This window comes from Neovison vison, chromosome 1 (genome assembly GCF_020171115.1).
Source record: "Neovison vison isolate M4711 chromosome 1, ASM_NN_V1, whole genome shotgun sequence".
NCBI classification, from domain to species: Eukaryota; Metazoa; Chordata; class Mammalia; order Carnivora; family Mustelidae; genus Neogale; species Neogale vison.
The window spans coordinates 5,053,005-5,071,561 of record NC_058091.1 but is presented as its reverse complement, the minus strand read 5'-3'; the positions used below and the strand labels follow the sequence as shown (position 1 = coordinate 5,071,561).

At 35.4% G+C, this 18,557-nt stretch overlaps 1 protein-coding gene across 6 annotated transcripts in view; it reads left to right on the top strand.

Annotated features, from left to right (window-relative positions):
- Positions 1–18,557, top strand: part of QKI (QKI, KH domain containing RNA binding) — a 160,857-nt gene that overhangs the window by 102,752 nt on the left and 39,548 nt on the right. For all 6 annotated transcript variants that reach the window (XM_044242560.1, XM_044242545.1, XM_044242536.1 and 3 more), the window contains exon 4: positions 9,229–9,372. In XM_044242560.1, the coding sequence (XP_044098495.1) occupies positions 9,229–9,372 (144 nt within the window). The remainder of the gene's footprint in view (positions 1–9,228; positions 9,373–18,557) is intronic.

Below are 18,557 nucleotides of genomic sequence, written 5' to 3'. Positions count from 1 at the left end.
TTTGTTGAATGCCTGCTTCCTAATAAATTTCCTGGAGGTACCTTCAACAAACTGAATATAAACATATTCTAAGCTATATACATTACTAGAAAATAATTTGCTTGTTGGGGTGCCTGAGTGTCTCAGTTGGTTAAGTATCCCACTCTTTATTTTGGCTCAGGTCATGATCTTGGTGTTATGGGATAGAGCCCCTTTTGGGCTCCTCACTTAGCTGGGAGTCTGCTTCTCTCTCTCTCTCTCTCTCTCTCTCTCTCTCGCAAATAAATAAATAAATAAATAAAGCTTAAAAAACAAAATATGATTGTTGCTGGGCTCAAGTTCAAGCTAAGAAAATTTTTGAGGAACTTTATAATTAGAGTGAGCAGTTAGATTATGTGAAATCCACTTTATGTCCAGTTTCTCAATGAATATTTCTTAAACTAATTTAAGATTGTGTATACAGTTGGAGGTAGTTATATGTTTAAGCTTTGTCTCTCAAATGTGCATATTCATCATTGTGTCATTGGAACCTTGGTTTGCTTAAATATGTAACACTTTTTTGAATTCCTTTCTTGGAAGTTTTGACATAGGAACCTTCACATTAAGAGCACAGTAGGGGCAGAAGTCTTGTACTCATTTGCCTGACTACAAATGTGTAATTAGAAGAGATTATCAGCAGGGGTTGGTACAGTCAGTGTGGTCTGATGTTTCATGTTACAGGATTACTTTGTTGTTCAGATAGATGCTGTAATTAGAACATAATTTTAAACTTCACAGAGCACTGACTCATCAGGTGTTTTTTGGTTTTAATCTGAAACTAATCAGATACAAAAGTGGTTTCTCAAATTCTGAGAAATTTTTTGACTTAATATGTTATGTCATGGTATATGGTAGCTTCAAAAATGAAATGATTGATGTATAATTGAGAAGTAATGGTTAGAACTTGTTTCAGGACAATGGTTTGAATTAACCCTAACTTATTTATAATATTGGATATTTTCATTGGGTATTAAGACCAAATTTTAGTTCTAAGAATCTCACCCATTGAAAATTTAATAACTTAAGGAATTCTATGTGTTAAGTGACCACAAGTTTATCATTTCTCTATATTTTTGTTACTGAAATTTGATAAACAGTTGTCTCATCTCAGACAAAATGCGTATTTGTAGATGTAAGATCTGTTTCACTGGGTGCTTCTCTGCCATTTGTTGATACTGCTCTTCTTGCAACTTACTCAGGAATTCATTTATGGAAAAGAGTGCTTGACTTGGAATTAGGAGTTAAAAACCCCCAAAACTACATTTGACAAATAATTTGTCTGTTTCCTTATCTGCATCCAAAGTGGCTAATACCTCTGAATGTCACACAAAGTTTTAATGGTAAAATAGAAAAAGTTCTCAAGATTTAGATCTCATTGTTCTGTTTCTTTTTCACTATTGATGCTATTTTAGGACAGTTTGTTTTATTTGGGCTCTCATGTAGTTGATGATGTATGCTAGGAATTAGTATTGCTACTGCAGGCTCAGAAGTCATTCTGCCAGATAGAACTGACAGAACTTACTATCTGTGAGACTTGGGCAAGCCAGGTCTGTCTCAACCTCCTTATTAACGTATTAGTAAGAATAATAGTACTGCAGTCCTGTGCTCTTGGGAGGATTGGATGAGGTGGTGTGTTTATATTACTGAGCATAGCACTTGGCAAGCAGTAAGTGTTTAATAAAAGCTTAGTTACATGTGTCGTCATCATCACCATCATTATTTTCATTTCTGAGTTTCTTCTTCAGCTGATGGACTAAAAGTTATTTGAAATTTGTTATGTCTTTATAGTATATTTGTCAGGAATTAGATCATGATAAAGTATCATTGGCAATTATATCTATTCTATAATTAAGGAATGAATGGTATTATAAAGTTGCTTTATATGCGACTGAACTTTAGTTTATTATATAAAGCTGTATTGCTATTTCCTTGAATGTTGTCTTATCATTTCAGCCTCTCTTAAATCAGTGATTTTAAGCTTTGACATACAAGTTTTCTTTGCTCTTAACTTTGTTCTGTTAAGATATAACTTTAGTCTTGCAGTTTGTTTTGTTTTGTTTTACATTTTATGTATTTATTTTAGAGTGAGAGAGCATAAGTGGTGGGGAGGAGCAGAGGAGGAGGGAGAGAAATGTTTTAGCAGATTCCACCACTGAGCTTGGAGCCTGGCCCAGGGCTTGATCTCAGGACCCTGGGATCATGACCTGAGCCAAAACGAAGAGTTGGGAGGCTTAATCGGCCGAGCCTCTAAGTCTTGCAGTTTTCAAAAGACCTTGACCTTTCTGTTACTGCATTTTTTTCTGATAGAATGAAGCAAGGTAGTACTGATGTGATAGAGTAAAGGAAAAGCACTGTCTTTGAATATGAAAATCAGACCTCAGGAGCAAAACTGCAGAGAATCTGGGAAAGTTGACTAGAAGAGAACAAATGTAACAGGCAACTTAAATATGAGGTCAGAAAGAAGCAGGCCCAGAAACCAAGATATATAATGAAAGGAGATTATATAGAGGCTTATATAGACAGAGACACAGAAATCACACAGCAAGGCACTGTGGGGAAAGCTGCAGTGTGTTGATGTGTGTGTGTGTTGTTTTTTTTTTAATGATTTTATTTATTTATTTGACAGACACAGATCACAAGTAGGCAGAGAGAGAGGAGGAAGCAGGCTCCCAGCTGAGCAGAGAGCCCTATGTGGGGCTTGATCCCAGGACCCTGAGATCATGACCTGAGCAGAAGGCAGTGGCTTTTAACCCACTGAGCCACCCAGGCGCCCTGCAGTGTGTTGATGTGTTCTTGACACTCCTTAATAATTGAAGCTCAGTTGTTCAGTAAATACTTGTTAAGGGCCAGATAAGGATACTTTATGTCAGTTATATACATATTATCCAGAGTATAAAAGTCAATGAGACATGGTTCTGGTATTCAACTAAGATGGAACTTTCTAATAAGCTAGAACAGGTAATTATTAATTGCAGTATGATACTTAGAACAAAAGATAAATAAAAGCAAATACTAAAGAAGGCATTCTGGATATACGTGATGACTTGCATGAAGTTATGGGTACCAGACTCCATGTCTGTGAATAGGCCAGTTTATTTACAACATGGAATGAATATAAGCACGAAACTGCACCTGAAATTTGTGTGGAGTGAATAGGTGTATGTAGAGCAGCTTCTCTCTTCCGAGGCACAAATAACCTTTTGACTGCATTTCGGAGATTTTCCTACAACACCAGTTAGTCTTTGTCCTCAAGTTTAAAATCTGCATTTACTAGGATCAACAATAACTGAGACCTCCTTGTAGGCAAATTTGGAGAAGAGAGAGAATGAGCTCCAGCTGAGACATGTTGAGTGCTTTAGAGACAGTGACGTCCACATGTCAAGTTGGCAGTTGAATCCGAAGCAGGGATGACTGCGCTGGAATGCAAATTTGGGACTATGTCAACTGGAAAAAAAAAATCCTTGTTCTTCTGTATTGCTTAAGATTTGGTGGCACTTTAAATGATGAGACATTGCTCTGGGTGATTATAAAACAGACATTTAATCATGAGCAATAAGGAGCTATTTTTTTCTACATTGTATCTCTGCTGTTGGCTCTTGAAATATTTGAGGGGCAGCTGGGTGTCCTAGTCGGTTAAGCATCTGCCTTTGGCTCAGGTCATGATCTCAGGGTCCTGGGCTCCCTGCTCATTGGGGAGTCTGCTTCTCTCCTTCTAACCCCCCTCCTAGCTTGTGCTTGTTGTTTGTCAGTCTCTCTCTCTCTCTCAAATAAATAAGTAAAACCTTAAATATGTATAGTATTTGAAATGTAACTGTAGAAAGAAATCAATGCCTTGACCCAAGTTTCTAAGAGATACACTATTTTAGATATATATATCTATTTTGCCATCCCTCCTCTCTGCTTCATTTCAGCCTTTGATTTGTCTCAAATTATTTATAGAAGTGAGAAGTTTAGAGAGTAGATTCTTTTTTTTTTTTAAGATTTTATTTATTTGACAGAGATCACAAGTAGGCAGAGAGAGAGGAGAGAGAGGAGGAAGCAGGCTCCCTGCCCAGCAGAGAGCCTGATGCGGGACTCGATCCCAGGACCCTGAGATCATGACCTGAGCTGAAGGCAGAGGCTTAACCCACTCAGCCACCCAGGCAGCCCTAGGGAGTAGATTCTTAATGTAGGTATTGGATACAAGTGTGTAGTCTCATTGTGCTATAATTTATTATTATTATTTTTTATGACTGAAAGAAAACATTTATGAATAGGTTTTATTGACTTCTATGGTATTTGTCAATTCCAGATTGCCTTTTTATGCATTACAGAAACAGAAAAAGAACACAGGGAGAAGTTGTTTGTATTGAATAATAATTAGGCTTAAAACTCACTTTTGAAGAAGTTTGCGTTAACTCTACCTGAGTTTAGAATGGACTACAATTGGATAAATGTGGCTTCTTGGTACAGTGATCTTTTAAAGCCTTTTTTTTTTTTTTTTTTAAGATTTTATTTATTTTGACAGACAGAAATCACAGGTAGGCAGAGAGAGAGGAAAGGAAGCAGGCTTCCTGCCGAGCAGAGAGCCCGATGCAGCGCTTGATCCCCGGACCCAGGGATCATGACCTGAGCCGAAGGCAGAGGTTTTAACCCATTGAGCCACCCAGGTGCCCCTAAAACCTTTTTTTAAAATCAAGTTTGATAATGTTCATTTTTTGAAGTCTGAGGATGAAAACATGGGTTGTCCCCCTTGCCCACTGGAGATTCTTTGGTATTTATTTCTTATTGCTACCTTTTGTACTTATGTTGCTGATAGTTGATTTTTTTTTTTAGTTTTCATCTCCTTTTTCCATTGTGGTGAGAAACCGTGGGCCCTTTTCATTTGGAAGCTCTTATCCTTCAGTTTCATTTTAAAAGTATGTATTGTGTTGATGATTTTTCTAATTCCATTTTCTTTTTCTTGGTAAGACATTGGTCTTTTAGATTCTGGACCTCTTGAACTAGTCCTCTAATTTTTATACTGATCTTCACCATTTTCCACCTGTGTCTTTGCTGCTACTTAGAGGGAGAGTTTCTAAATTTTTATCTTCCAGTCTCTCGAGTTTTTCATTTCTACTATCATATTTTTAGTTTCTCAAGTTCCTTTTTATGTTTTGAATTTTCTTAACAGCATCTTTTATCTGTTTCAAGGATTCAGTGTCTTAGCTCTGCAAAGTTTTAAATTTTTCTTCTCTCTGGTCAGCATTTGCTTTCTTGGGGTTATTTTTTGTTTGTTTGTTGGGCTGGTCAGACTCCCAGAGAAAGGTCTTCCAGTATCCCTCCCCTCGTCTGTGGGCTAACTGCCTTCACTCTAGATGCAGAGTGGGGGAGAAGCCTCAGTCTTCAGTATATAAGTGATCGCATGAACTAACCCTCAAAATCCTGATCTGGGGGTGCTGGGTGGCTCAGTCCATTAAGTGTCTGCCTTCAGCTCAGGTCAGGATCCCAGGGTCCTGGGATTGAGCCCTGCATCAGGCTCCCTGCTCAGTAGGGAGTCTGCTTTCCTGTACCCTCTGTCTCCTACCCCCTGCTCATGCTCATGCTTTGTCTCTCTCTCTTTCAAATAAATAAGTTAAAATCTTTTTTAAAAAAAAAAAAAAAGGTCTATAAAGTGAAACTCTATAGGAATATATTTCTTGTCTTTTGCTGGGAATTATGGAATGCCAGCTCTCTGGGGAGAGGAGATGTGGAGATAATCAGCTGCTCCTTAGTGCAAGTCTTCTTCTGGTCTTAGACCCACCTTTACCCCTACTACTGTTGCTGCCACTGCCTCAAGTTTTTTCCCTGGGGGATAGGAAGGGGTGGCATGGGGTTGGGGGAGTCCACAGCAGAAATTGGTTCCTTTTCACTTGGGATTAGCTAAATCCCTGATTCTTTAGCCCATACGCTTTGTGGTTTCTAAATTGTATTCTTTCCCATTTTCTTCTTCCTTATGAGTTTTGTACATTTTAAACTCTACAGTATTCTAGAATTTTAGGAGGGAGTGAAAGTACATGATTACAATAATTTCATCATCTTTATCTTTGTCTACAAGTTTTTGTTCTTCTAAGTGTTTTAAAACTAAGCAAAACCCTTCATTTTGAAGCCAACATTAGGATAGGTATAACTTCTCTTTTATTTTCAGTTTTTAACTGGCACTTCAGTTACTGAATTAAGAATATACATTTACCAAGATGTTTTCAAACTTAAAAATTTATTCAATAAATTCAGTAAAGCACAATGTCAGATTATACTTTAACTTTATTCTCTGTTCCTGTGATGCAAATAATACCTCTTCCTTTTCAAATCCTTTGACTTTTTGTCTTTCCATGTATAAAGGTTTCTGTGGTAAGTCATTTATGGTTTTAGTTTTTATTTTTACATCTTTCTAAATTTTTTGAATTACTAATGTTCCTCAGTTCTCATTGTATTAATATCTATATTAGTATCTGTACTCGTGCGCACACATGCGTGCACACATACCCTAGCTTTTAGTGTCTTTGTCTACTAATTACAACAGTTCTAGGTTAGTTTGATTATTGGTTTTTCTTCTTACTTATGTTACATTTTCCTGCTTCTTTGCATGCCTGTCAGTTTCTGATTAGATGCCAAATAGTGTGACTTTTACCTTTTTGGGTGGATGTTTACTATTCTTTTAAGTGTTCTTGGCCTTTGTTCTGGGACAGTTAGAAACACTTTTCATCCTTTTAGGCCTTGCTTTTAAGATTTATTTAGGCAGTACCAGAACATGGTCAGACCAGGTTTAATTACTTCGCATTACTGAGGCAAGACTTCTGTTCATTTTACCCAATGTCTGTGAATTGTGAAGTCTTTCAGTCTGGCTGTCTGTGAGGACCCAGCGCTTCAGCCTTGAATCCTGTGGCTCATACCAGCCTCTGGTATCTTCTCTCCCACACGTGCACTGACTAGTGTTCAAGAGTGTTTGAGTGGACCTTGTGCAGATCTCTAGAATTCTCTAAGTAGAGTTCCTTCTAGGCCTCTTCTCTGAACTCTAGTGAGTTGGTCTTCTTGGATCTTGTAGTGAGGCTAACCCAGAAAGGCAGCTGGCACTGTTCCCTGGGCTGCAGCCTGGAGACTCCCACGCTAGAGAGCTGAGGTAATCCTGGGGTTGACTTCATTGATTTGCCATCTCTCAGCCTCACTGTCTTCATTACCTGATATTCAGAGGCTTGGGAACTGGCATTTCTTATGTTTTGCTTTTTTTTGTTGTTGTTGTTTTTTGTTTGTATTTTCTTGTTGTTTCAGGCAGGAGAGAGAGTCTTGTTCATGTTATTTTTATCTTGGCTGGAAGCAGAAGTCCCTTATTCATGAATATAGGCATACTTTTTTAGGTTCATCAAAAAATATAAGTCATTTTATGAGGTCTGTCTACCAAAATAAAAAAATACAAATTCTGGTGGAGAAGAAAATTAACATTTTAATAAAAATTAAAATCCGTATTTAAAAATTGATTTTCTTGCCACAGTAGAGGTATGTGTATATACATTTTACGTTCTTTGGCATACAGAGAACCCTAAGGTTGTAAAATTTTAACTTATTGATGCCCTAGTTTCTTATTTTTTCATGGTGTCTGTCCCCTAAGCAAAAGGAAACACTTAATAGGATTTTTATTAAATAGCTACTTCCAAACAACCTCATTAGTACTTATATCAAAACAACTTAAAGTGAAAAATAAATTTTATTGATAATTTAATTTTTATTCACATCATTTATTATGGGATCTCTATTTTTCTTGGGCACCATTCAGATTAGCAAACATTAGGATGATATTAACAGAGAATAACAGCAGAAACATAATACTTGACCATAAACTATATTTCCATCCTTATTGGCTAAGGTCCATATATTTTCCCTAGCATGAGCTCTGCAAACATGTAAGTTTTATGCCAGTTTTTATCTCCTTTGATTGGAATCTCACATTTTTTTTAAAAATTTATTTTATTTAAATCCAATTAATTAACATACAGTGTAGTATTAGTTTCAGAGGTAGAGTTCAGGGATTCATCAGTTGCATATAATACCCAGTGCTCATTATATCTGCATGCCCTCCTTAATGTCCATCACCCAGTTACTCCATCCCAGAATCTCACAATTTAGTAAATAGTGACATTTAAGAGGAAAGTACAACCAGACTTACTATCTATTACTTATATATAGTATCTTGCACTAAGCCAGGTACTTTTATACATACTTTTTTTTTACTTATTTATAAATTTATATTCTTATTTTTTATTTTTAAAAATTAGTTACGAATTATATATTACTTATATATTATATATATTTATATATAATATATATTTATGTGTTTATATATTATATCTAAAACGAAAAACAAGAAGTAATTCTGAAATTATCATATCTTAGGTGAAAGGAAAATGTAGCCAACCCTACTTCAAAATCTCTCTGTAGCTTGACTGTGTTTCCAAACTGGGGTATCCCTCACTAAGTGATGTGAAGACATCAAGGAAATGAAACATTGATGTTTCTATTACACTAGCATTTTTGAGTTGATATAAGTGACCTTATTGTTCACTGTTTTTAATGCAAGGTCTGTTGGAAACATATATTTCTTGTAGTGATTATAATGAAATGTTTCCATAATTACTACTTGATACAGTTAAGCAGAATTTCTCTTACACAGTAATGTCTATGTGCAAAATACTTGTCCTAATCTTGGATTCAGCCAGTGTTATTAAAAGTAGTTGTACAGAAACGGAGAGATCACTGAATTTGAGAATGGAAATGTTGGTTCAGCTCCTAAATTGACATGTTCTTAGCTATGTGACCTTGACAGCTGACATAAGTTAGTGTTCATGACCTGTTTACCCCGTAAGTAAAATATGGAAGAAATAATATGCTTTTCATGATCACCCAAGGATGACTCCTTAAGTTTCTTAGTACATATGAACACTGCAGGGGATCTGACAGTCTTGCTTATTACTATTGTATCTTTAGTTTAGCATCAAGTTCCATGCTTGGCACATGTAGGTGTTTTTGTTGAATTCACAGTCATTTGACCCCCTAGTCTCACACCCAGCCTTTTTATGAGGAAAATAATTAAAAAGGTTTATAATATCATCATAGCAGAATGATCAAACATAGCCTAAATAATAGGCAACGGGTTAGTATTATGAAAGATAAACTCTCTTGGAGAAGAAAAATCAGTAATGTGTTTTGTAAATTTTTTAGGAGGAGCAGAACAGAGGCAAGCCTAATTGGGAGCATCTCAATGAAGATTTACATGTACTGATCACTGTGGAAGATGCTCAAAACAGAGCAGAAATCAAACTGAAGAGAGCCGTTGAGGAAGTGAAGAAATTACTGGTACCTGCAGTAAGTAATAATTTCCAAATCTTGATTTGGGGCCCAACCCCTTTTTCCATATAATTTTAAAAAATTACTGTAATGTTTATATTAATAAAGAAAAGGTTATTTTTTTAGAAATTTCATTTAACCACAAAACATAAAAATAATTTAAAACTCATTTACTACACTGTAGTGGGCAAACAAAGACATTGCTCAAATCCTAAAATGGGAAAGCCTGTTTACTTTAGGGGAAGGAAATGTTGAGAGGGGAACAAACTCAGTTAGCGTCCTACTTTTCAAAGGTAGTCTTTTTATTGCATCACTCTGTTACAGGGTAAGAAAGGTCCATTATCAAGGTGATGAAAGCTTTTATTTATTTATCTATCTATCTATCTATCTATTTATTTATTTATTTTTTGAGGGGGAAGCAATTTCTCACTCTAAGCAGGTAATGAGTATACAGAAAAGTCTGAACAACTAGTATTTACGTTGGAGGGCTTGTGTTAGTAGGAGCACATTGTTTGAGTTGCCTGTGGGTTCCAAGTACCTGCCTGGCATGTCATTGTCTCCAATAGAAAGATTCATGATCCATAGTGAAATTTTCCCATGTTACGATAAAATTTATGATAAAATTTTCTTTTAGAGAAATAAGAGCTAACTTTTGCTGAAGCATCAGATACCATTCTGAACACTTTTCACACGTCAGCTCATTTAATGTTTTTTCTAAGATACTAAAAGTATTAAAGTTCATATTTAGGGATCTTAGATTAAACACCGAAAGTAATTTTGGGGGGTGACTTCTCATAAAGAAATGACCCAAACGCCTTTGTTCTCATCCTCTCTCCCTTACATCCTCTGTTTCCCTCCCTCCCCGGCTCCCTCCTTTTGATCTTTTCCTCATTATTACAGAACCCTTTAGTAACTCCTCATTTAGACATGATGATTGCACTCACTTCCAGAGTATTATCTTTTTCAGTGGAAAATGAAAAATAAGTTACTATTTTCAAAGGCATTTAAAATATGTGTGTGTGTGTGTGTGTGTGTATGTATGTATTTTGGTAAAAATGATACAAGTGTGGAGCCTAATTTGCTGTTGAAAGAACTAGGAATACTTTTAGTATTCTATCAAACAAAAATTTATTGACATTTATGTAAACGAGTATGGTGTCAGTTGTTCTTTATTCCCTAGATAATCTGTTCCGTAAATAAATTTACAAGCTATAAACATTTTCCATTTACTGGATAAAATTAACTACTTGGAAGAAAAATATTTCATTTAAATTTTGTTCAATAGGTCTTATAAACAAACAGGTTAAATTATGAACTAAAATACTTAGTTGTATACTATTAAACTATATAGTCTTCCTCCTTTTCCTTAATAATTGTGCAGTTTTGAAAAGCTATATGGAAAAGGGCATTTTTCTAAGTATATTGGACTATTAGTTCCATGATCAGAAAGTTATTTAATATTACTTATTGCTCTAGATCACTGAATATGCTCAGCTCACTAATACTAAGTACTTAAGGTCACCTAATATAGCAAATAGATCAGTTGTCTGATAATTAAAACTCTTCCTGACCTATTATTTTATTCCAGCCCTTCTGTGAACTACTTTAGTTCTTAAAGTTATTAACCTGGGAAGGAGCATCATTTTAGAAGCGGTGTTAGTAACTAGCTATATGTCTTTCAGAAAGTTCGTATATTTCTGTTTCCTTGTTTACAGAATGAGAATTGTAGTAAATGACTTCAAAAGGACCGTTTTGGTTTTAAAGTTGTCTTTGAATAGACAATAGAATAAGTAGTAGTAGATAAAAAATGGCAGAAGCTTTTTAAAAAATTCATACAATTTATATTTTAAAGGAAAAGAGCACTTTTGATGATAAATCTATCTCCTATGGAAGTACTTTTAGGATTGTTATCACCACCTCTGAAGGAATAAAACTTTCTTAGAATTACAAATTTTAGACTAAAAATACTTGCAGGTATGGGTTCAATAAAGTGATTTAACCTTGTAGCAATTTCTTAATCTCACCATTTTGTCAGCTATGCTTATTGTAACATGGATCCTATGCTTGGGAATTTGTTTTCATTAAACTCAACATTACTGTACGTTTCTAGTGATGGTGCCCTAATAAGCAGAGGTTTAAACAAAAGAGAAACTTTATAGTCCTGAACTATCAAGTGATTTAGGTTTTTACTTTTAAGTTGTTGGGAGACGGAATACATCATATTTGAAAGCTGACTTCTGGATTTGAATCCCATCTTTGTGGCTCTTTCTGTCTGTCTCCTTTTTCTCATCTCTAAGATTGGAGCTTCACTGAACTCTCATGTGGTTATTGTGAAGTTAGGTAATACACGGAGAATGCTTGGCATAATGCCTACCACATAACTGTTTCATTAAAGCTTGCTGTGGCTTCTTGATGCTGTCTCAGTATTACTGTTTTATGATTGTATATGTTTACATACTGTTCTTTCCAAGTGCTGATTATAAAATGACTGCATTAATTCAGAATTGGAGAAAAATACAAGTTCCTTCTGAATTCATTATTCTTTTTAAGTAAATTGGTTTGACCCTTATAAAAAAATTCACTGTGAAGCTCCTTACAAAACCCTTTAGTTTATTGTTGCTTAAATATTTTCAGAACAGTAGTTTTGGATTGAAAATGTGGACTCATCTTGATCTTCTGAAAAGAATTCACATATAAATTCGCATATAAATTGGTTAATTCTGATTTATTTTTTCCTGTTCATGTAAAAGTTAAAAAGGGAAGTGGAGACTAACATTTGTTTTGGAATGTATTATTTAAGATGTCCTCTTATTAGGTTCAGAATTGCAGAAAAAATTATTGCCCCAGCTCAGTTGGTTCAAAGGGCTGTCAGAATCACTACATAAAAGATAGTACATTTCTTAATCAGCATTTTGTCTCACCTGTGTGTCCCTCCAGTGAGCTGCCAATAGATCTTACTTAATTTATTCTTATATTACATGAAAACTTTTTTCAGCATTTCTGTGGTTTTCATGTCTCAGAATTTCTCTTGAGAATAGTGATACTCAAAATTCTGTTGACCATTCACTCTCAGTGCTTACTTAATATGTCCGTTAACAGGAACTTTTGCCTTTCCTGTTTCTTCAATATTCTGCATATGACTTGGAGTCTCTAGGTGTTATCAGGTGTCCAGAAAAACACCAGATTCAGTCAAGTTAACTTCCTGTATCCCTCAAATGTGCCCATTTCCTTTTGTTCTCATTTTCTTTACCTGTATTTCAAGCTAGAATTACCCAAAACCCCAGAGCCAGAATCCATGCTTGCAGTTTGGGACCCACAAACGTTGCGGTCTATTCATAACCTTCCCATGCTTAAAAAAGCCTCTTGTTGGTTCCTTCTCACTACAAGAGGAGAATGGAGAATTCTTTAACATGGCTTTACAATTACTTCATGATTTGCCATAGGTTATCTTTCAGGCTTCATTTTTCACTCTCCCCCCAAACATAAAGTACACACACACACATGCCACACTATACCCATAGATTGAATCATTCTGTATTTATTTGATTTCTTGAAACTTTAGTTTTCTAACTTCTGGGCCTTTGAATTCATTCAGTAATTGTTCATTGAGTGCATTTACTGTGTCAGCTGTTGAAGATACAGAGTAAAATAAAGCTGACTAACAAAGTATCTACCATTTTGAAGCTTACCTTCTGGTGGGGGGGATGGGGCAGCTTGGATTACAGACAATAAGCAAAAATAAATATAAACTATATTAGGTTGTGCTAAAATGTGAAGGAAAATAAAGCAAGAAATCAAGAGCTGTGGATTAAGGAAGTACTATTTTGTATGAGACAATTAGAGAATGCCTCTTCGTGACATTTGGGAAAACAACCTGATTGAAATACAGTGCAATCATTTGGATATCCAAGGGGTTTCCAAGCAAAGAGAACAAAAGTGTGCTAACCCAGAGATATTTTTGAGGTGTGTCATAGGGGGTCCAGTGAGGAGCTTAGGGAACAGGTAGGAGGCTAGGAGGAAATGGGGGAGATGGCAGGTTACAGAGGCCTGTAGGCCATGATAAGAATATTAGATTTTAGTCTGACATGAGAAGCTATTTGGAGGAGTTTAAGAGAGGAATAACATAGTCTAATTTGTATTTTAAAGGATCATTCTGAATAGAGAACACACTTTGAGGGTGATGGAGAAAGTAGAGATGCCAAGGCACAAGCATTTGTATTTCATAAATGAGGTAAAAGTGCCATGGACTAGTATTGAAGGGGCTGTGAGTGGTAGTAGATTGGAGTAAAGCTAGCAGGAATTTCAATGGATTTGGTGTTGTGTAGGTGCAAAGACTTCAAGGTTTTTACCCTGAGCAATTGGATTTGTTTCCTGTTTATACTGTTAGGGGAGCAGGTTTTAGAGGGAAGTCAAGAAATTGGGTTTGGAAATGTAAACATTGAGATCCCGAATGTTAAATGGGCGTTTGGTTAAACAGTCAGGTTGAGAAGATGGACCTAGAACATGTCAGTTTTGAGGTTGTCATCATACCAAAAGCTTTTAGAGCCAGGAGGCTAGATGCTGTCACCTAAGAATTGGATAAAGGTGAATAATAGTCTGGGGACTCAGCTCCTGGTACTTCACCATAGAGAGATTAGGAAAAGAGGAGGAATAGCAAAGGAGACAGGGGAGAGGAGCTGTTGAGGTTGAAGGAAAACCAGGAACGTGGAGTCCTAGAAGCAAGGTGAAGGAGTTTGTTGTTGAAGGTTTCTTCATTGAAGATAAGAATTGGGAGTTAATCACTGGATTTGGCAAGTAGTGGTCATTAGTGATCTCACTGATTTTTTTTTTTTTTCCTTGAATGTTGGGTTTATATCTTTTTTTTTTTTTTTAAGATTTTGTTTATTTGGCAGAGAGAGACACAGCGAGAGAGGGAGAGGACACAAGCAGGAAGAGTGGGAGAGAGAGAAGCAGGCTTCCTGCCAAGCAGGGAGCCTGATGCGGGCTTGATCCCAGGACACTGGGATCGTGACCCCAGCCGAAGGCAGACGTTAATGACTGAGCCACCCAGGCGCCCCTTGAATGTTGGGTTTAAAAAGCCTAATAGGTTTGGGTTCGAAACTGTGGGACAAGAGGAAAAGGAGCTGGAATTTTTTCACCTAAGATTCTATCATTTACGTAAATGATTCTTTCAGTACTGTTGGCCTTGCAGTTCTTTTATTGCTTCACTGTGATCTTTTTCTCCATGCTATATCAGCTTCCCACTCCACACTGGCTCCTTGGGTCTTTTGAGGGCACCTCCCTAAACATACAGTAGCAGAATGTCCAGCAGTAGACCATTTCCTTCTCTTCGTCGAGAAGATGCTGCATAAATTTGGCAAGAAGGGTACTTAACTTGTGCATATACTTGTAGGATAAATCTCTTGAAGTAGAATTATTAGGTTAAAGGGTAAGTGCATTTAAATTTTTTTTTTTTTTAAGATTCTATTTATTTGAGAGATAGGGTACTATGTGGGGGAGGCAGGGCAGAGGGAGAGGGAGAAACAGACTCCCGGTTGAACAGAGAGCCTGATGCAGGGCTCAATCCCAGGACCTGAGATGACAACTTGAACCAAAAGCAGATGCCTAACCAACTGAATCACCCAGGCGTTTTAAATTTTAATACATAATTCATAAATTGCCTTCCAGAAAATATTTACCAATTTACTTTCCTGCCAGTTTACATGAAAGTGACTATTTCCCAGCACAGTCTGAAACCTGGGTATTGACCAAAGTCCTAAATCTTTGCTCTCCTAGTAGTTTAAAAAATGTGAATAGAATAATTCTCATGGTTCTTATAAATGTTTGGTTTTAAAGTTTTTATATTAAGTGGCTGTGTGATATTACAGATATTTTTCTAACAAAATGTATGTGTTTTTACCTTTATGTTCATATCTTGAACAGGAACACACAGTCCCTAGTTTCCTATTGTTTCTATGGAGAATATGATTCTGATCACATTTTCATACACAATAAATCTGTAGCTAAAGTATGGAATTGTCTTTGTGTTATTTCAGTATAAATGTTTCTTACCTAACCATGTAGACTAAGTTGATTCTTGGGAAGAAATAGATGTAGTAAGAGTTGCATGTATTTTAATGTGGGGTTTTTTTGCCCATTTTGTTTAATGTCATATAGCAAAAGATCTATCCCTGGCTTGAGGGACCCGGGGGAGGAAGGAAATGGAGAGGAGAGACTTTTTGCTTTATCTGAACTTTCATAATGAAATGTAATAAATAATTGATTTGTATCCCGCATCTGCTGATTTCTAAGATTTAATAAGTCTGAGTAAAGTCTGTACCTATACTCAGTGTGACAGGGTTCGAATTTTCCAAAGATTTGTGATTTTAATGTGTCCCCATTAATTCACATAACACTACATGTAACTAACTGTTTAGTAAACCAGGATTTACTAAGGGGTTCAAACCCTTCAAATTCAAATTGGGTTTCAAAACAACCTTATGAAGTAGGTCCTCACCACCCCCCTCAATTTTTCTAAAAAGCACATGGACTCAGAGAAATCTTAGTATCATTAGAGTACTTGGTAATTTTTTTTTTTTAATTCTTATTTCATTGCAAAGGTAAAGAGTTGAGATGTCTCATACTTAATTCATTAGTAGAATCTGATAGCATTTTACCTAGGGAACTTGTTTACTTTGGAAAAATACCATTTTTATTTCAGATGTTTCTTTGATTTTGATGGTCAGTTTATTTAAATCTCTTTTGTTTCTTAAATCACAAATCAAACCATGCATAATTAGGGAAGAATAATTTCTCTCGTTATATATAAAGTTTTTATCTGACAAGTGTAAGTCTGTTACCACCAAATATCTACTAAATATATCTTTTTATTTTTAGTCTGTTCTGTTGTTTCAATCCTCACTTTCACAAACCTGAACTATACTCCTTCAGATTTTTGAGGTCTTCAATATGCTGTTACAATTACAATGTGACATTTTGTGAAAATTTAAACTATACTCACTGATAAAAAGATTATAGAACAGTGTCCTAATTTTGCGGACTATAATATAAATACATTTTTTGTATAAAATATATATCTATATATATAAATATAAATATATGTATGTAAATAAATACAAATCTAAATCTACCTTCAGAGTATTTCTTGAGCACATGTATTCCTGCCACCCAGTTGAAGTAATCTTTCTCCCCACTGGTAGTTTTACTCCGTTTAATTCTCTCATAAGTTAGTAAGAGTAATTTTAAAAACATCCGTAAATCTTTTTAAAGACGTGACTTGCCCTTTCAATTAGATTAAAATTCAAGCTCCATATTGGCTTCAGGGGAGCTGCTATTTGGTATGAAACTGTTGTGTGGCGTGGGGGACTCACTTGTAAACAGGTGGTTGTGAAAACACAAAAAGTCAAAGAAGAAAAATGGTTAATGAAATAATCTTAGGATTTTGGAAAGCGCCATGTGACTATAAAGTTTAATTTCCACATATATTATTATTATCTTTCTAAGTTATTTTGTAAATGGGAGAAAAAACTTTGAAGTACAAGGATGGAGTCAAAGGAAATGACAGGAGCAAAGAAAAAATAAATCACTTTTTCTACAATGATTATGAGGAGATCCTCAGACTGACTAGTAGAATTTTGCTAAATGTGCAGGTAGAATGTTAAGGAAAAGTTTTATGGGAAGGAGCTGTGTGTTGTGACATGCTTTAATACAGTGATATCCTTCTTATTTTAAGTATACACTATAAGGAAATTAGTGTTACGGGATTATTTAGGGATTTGGGATTTCTGGTTTTATATAACTGTTTTATTATATAAGTTAACTGAGTAGGGAAAAAAACTAGTGTTCTTGATATGGAATTTTACATATGGTTAATTTACTAATTTTTGCTTAATATTTATTTAAGACAGGTTGTTGATTGTTTTTGTTTGGTGGTAGAACTTAACTGCAAAGTGGCACTATTACTTGCTTTTCTACAAATTTTTGGATCTTCAACTGAAATTGTATGATAAGTTACTAATTTAATATAGCCTTTATGATAAGTTATTATTTTGTAGTTAAATTATATTTTAAGTAGATTATTTAGTTCTTACATATGTAAACCTTAGGGTTTTAAACATATGTTGAACTTCTTTATTATAATTAGGAAGCTTTCTTCAGGTGACATTTTAATGCTTATTCTTACACACATTGTAAATTCTCACACTTTTTCTATGATCCCTTCAAAGTAAACTGGACTATTAAATTTCTTGGCTGAATTTCTTCTTAAAGTCTTAGGATTTACCTCATATGCATATATAAGTAGATAGGATTCTGTGAACTATGAAATAATGACTTCTTACCTTACATATTTTCAAATCACTTTAACATATATTTGATTCTTAGAGAAAGCTTGTGTGTTAAATTACTCATTTACCAATTCTGTCATCAGATGTTTTCATTTTCCTTTATAATTACTATAGTGATATTGTAATATGTTATAAATTTCCGTTCATTTTTGCCTTTTATAAAACAGTAAACCTGTTCATAATTAATTTGGTTTTGATATGCTCATGTACGTATTAGGACATGAGCATAGGTCATAGATTAGTTATTGTCTACTATTTTAAGGATTCAAGCTTTTAGTGTGGGATGGGTAAGACCATTGGAAGGCTTTGAAGAGAGAGGACATGACAATATCTGATTAGTATCTTTCAAGATTACTTGACCTGCTGTGTTAAAGGAAAGAGTAAAGGAGTAGAAGAAAGGAAGCTCTCATGGGAGCCTGCAAATTTTGGCCCGTGGGCGAAATCCAACCTCCCACCTGCATTTGAATAACGCATGAGCTAAGAATGGTGTTTGTATTTTTTAACAGCTGGGGGAAAACCAGAAGGAGAATACTTTATGAAATGTGAAAATTGTATGAAATTCAATTTTCATTATCCATTTAAAAGTTTCCTTGACTGTTGGGAATGCAAGTTGGTGCAGCCGCTTTGGAAAACAGTGTGGAGATTCCTCTAAAAATTTAAAATAGAGCTACCTTATGACCCAGCAATTGCATGCCTGGGTATTTACCCCAAAGACAGATAGAGTGAAAAGAAGGGCCATATGTACCCCAGTGTTAATAGCAGCAATTCCCCAATAGCCAAACTGTGGAAAGAGCTGAGATGCCCTTCAGCAGATGAATGGATAAAGAAGATGTGGTCGATATATACAATGGAATATTA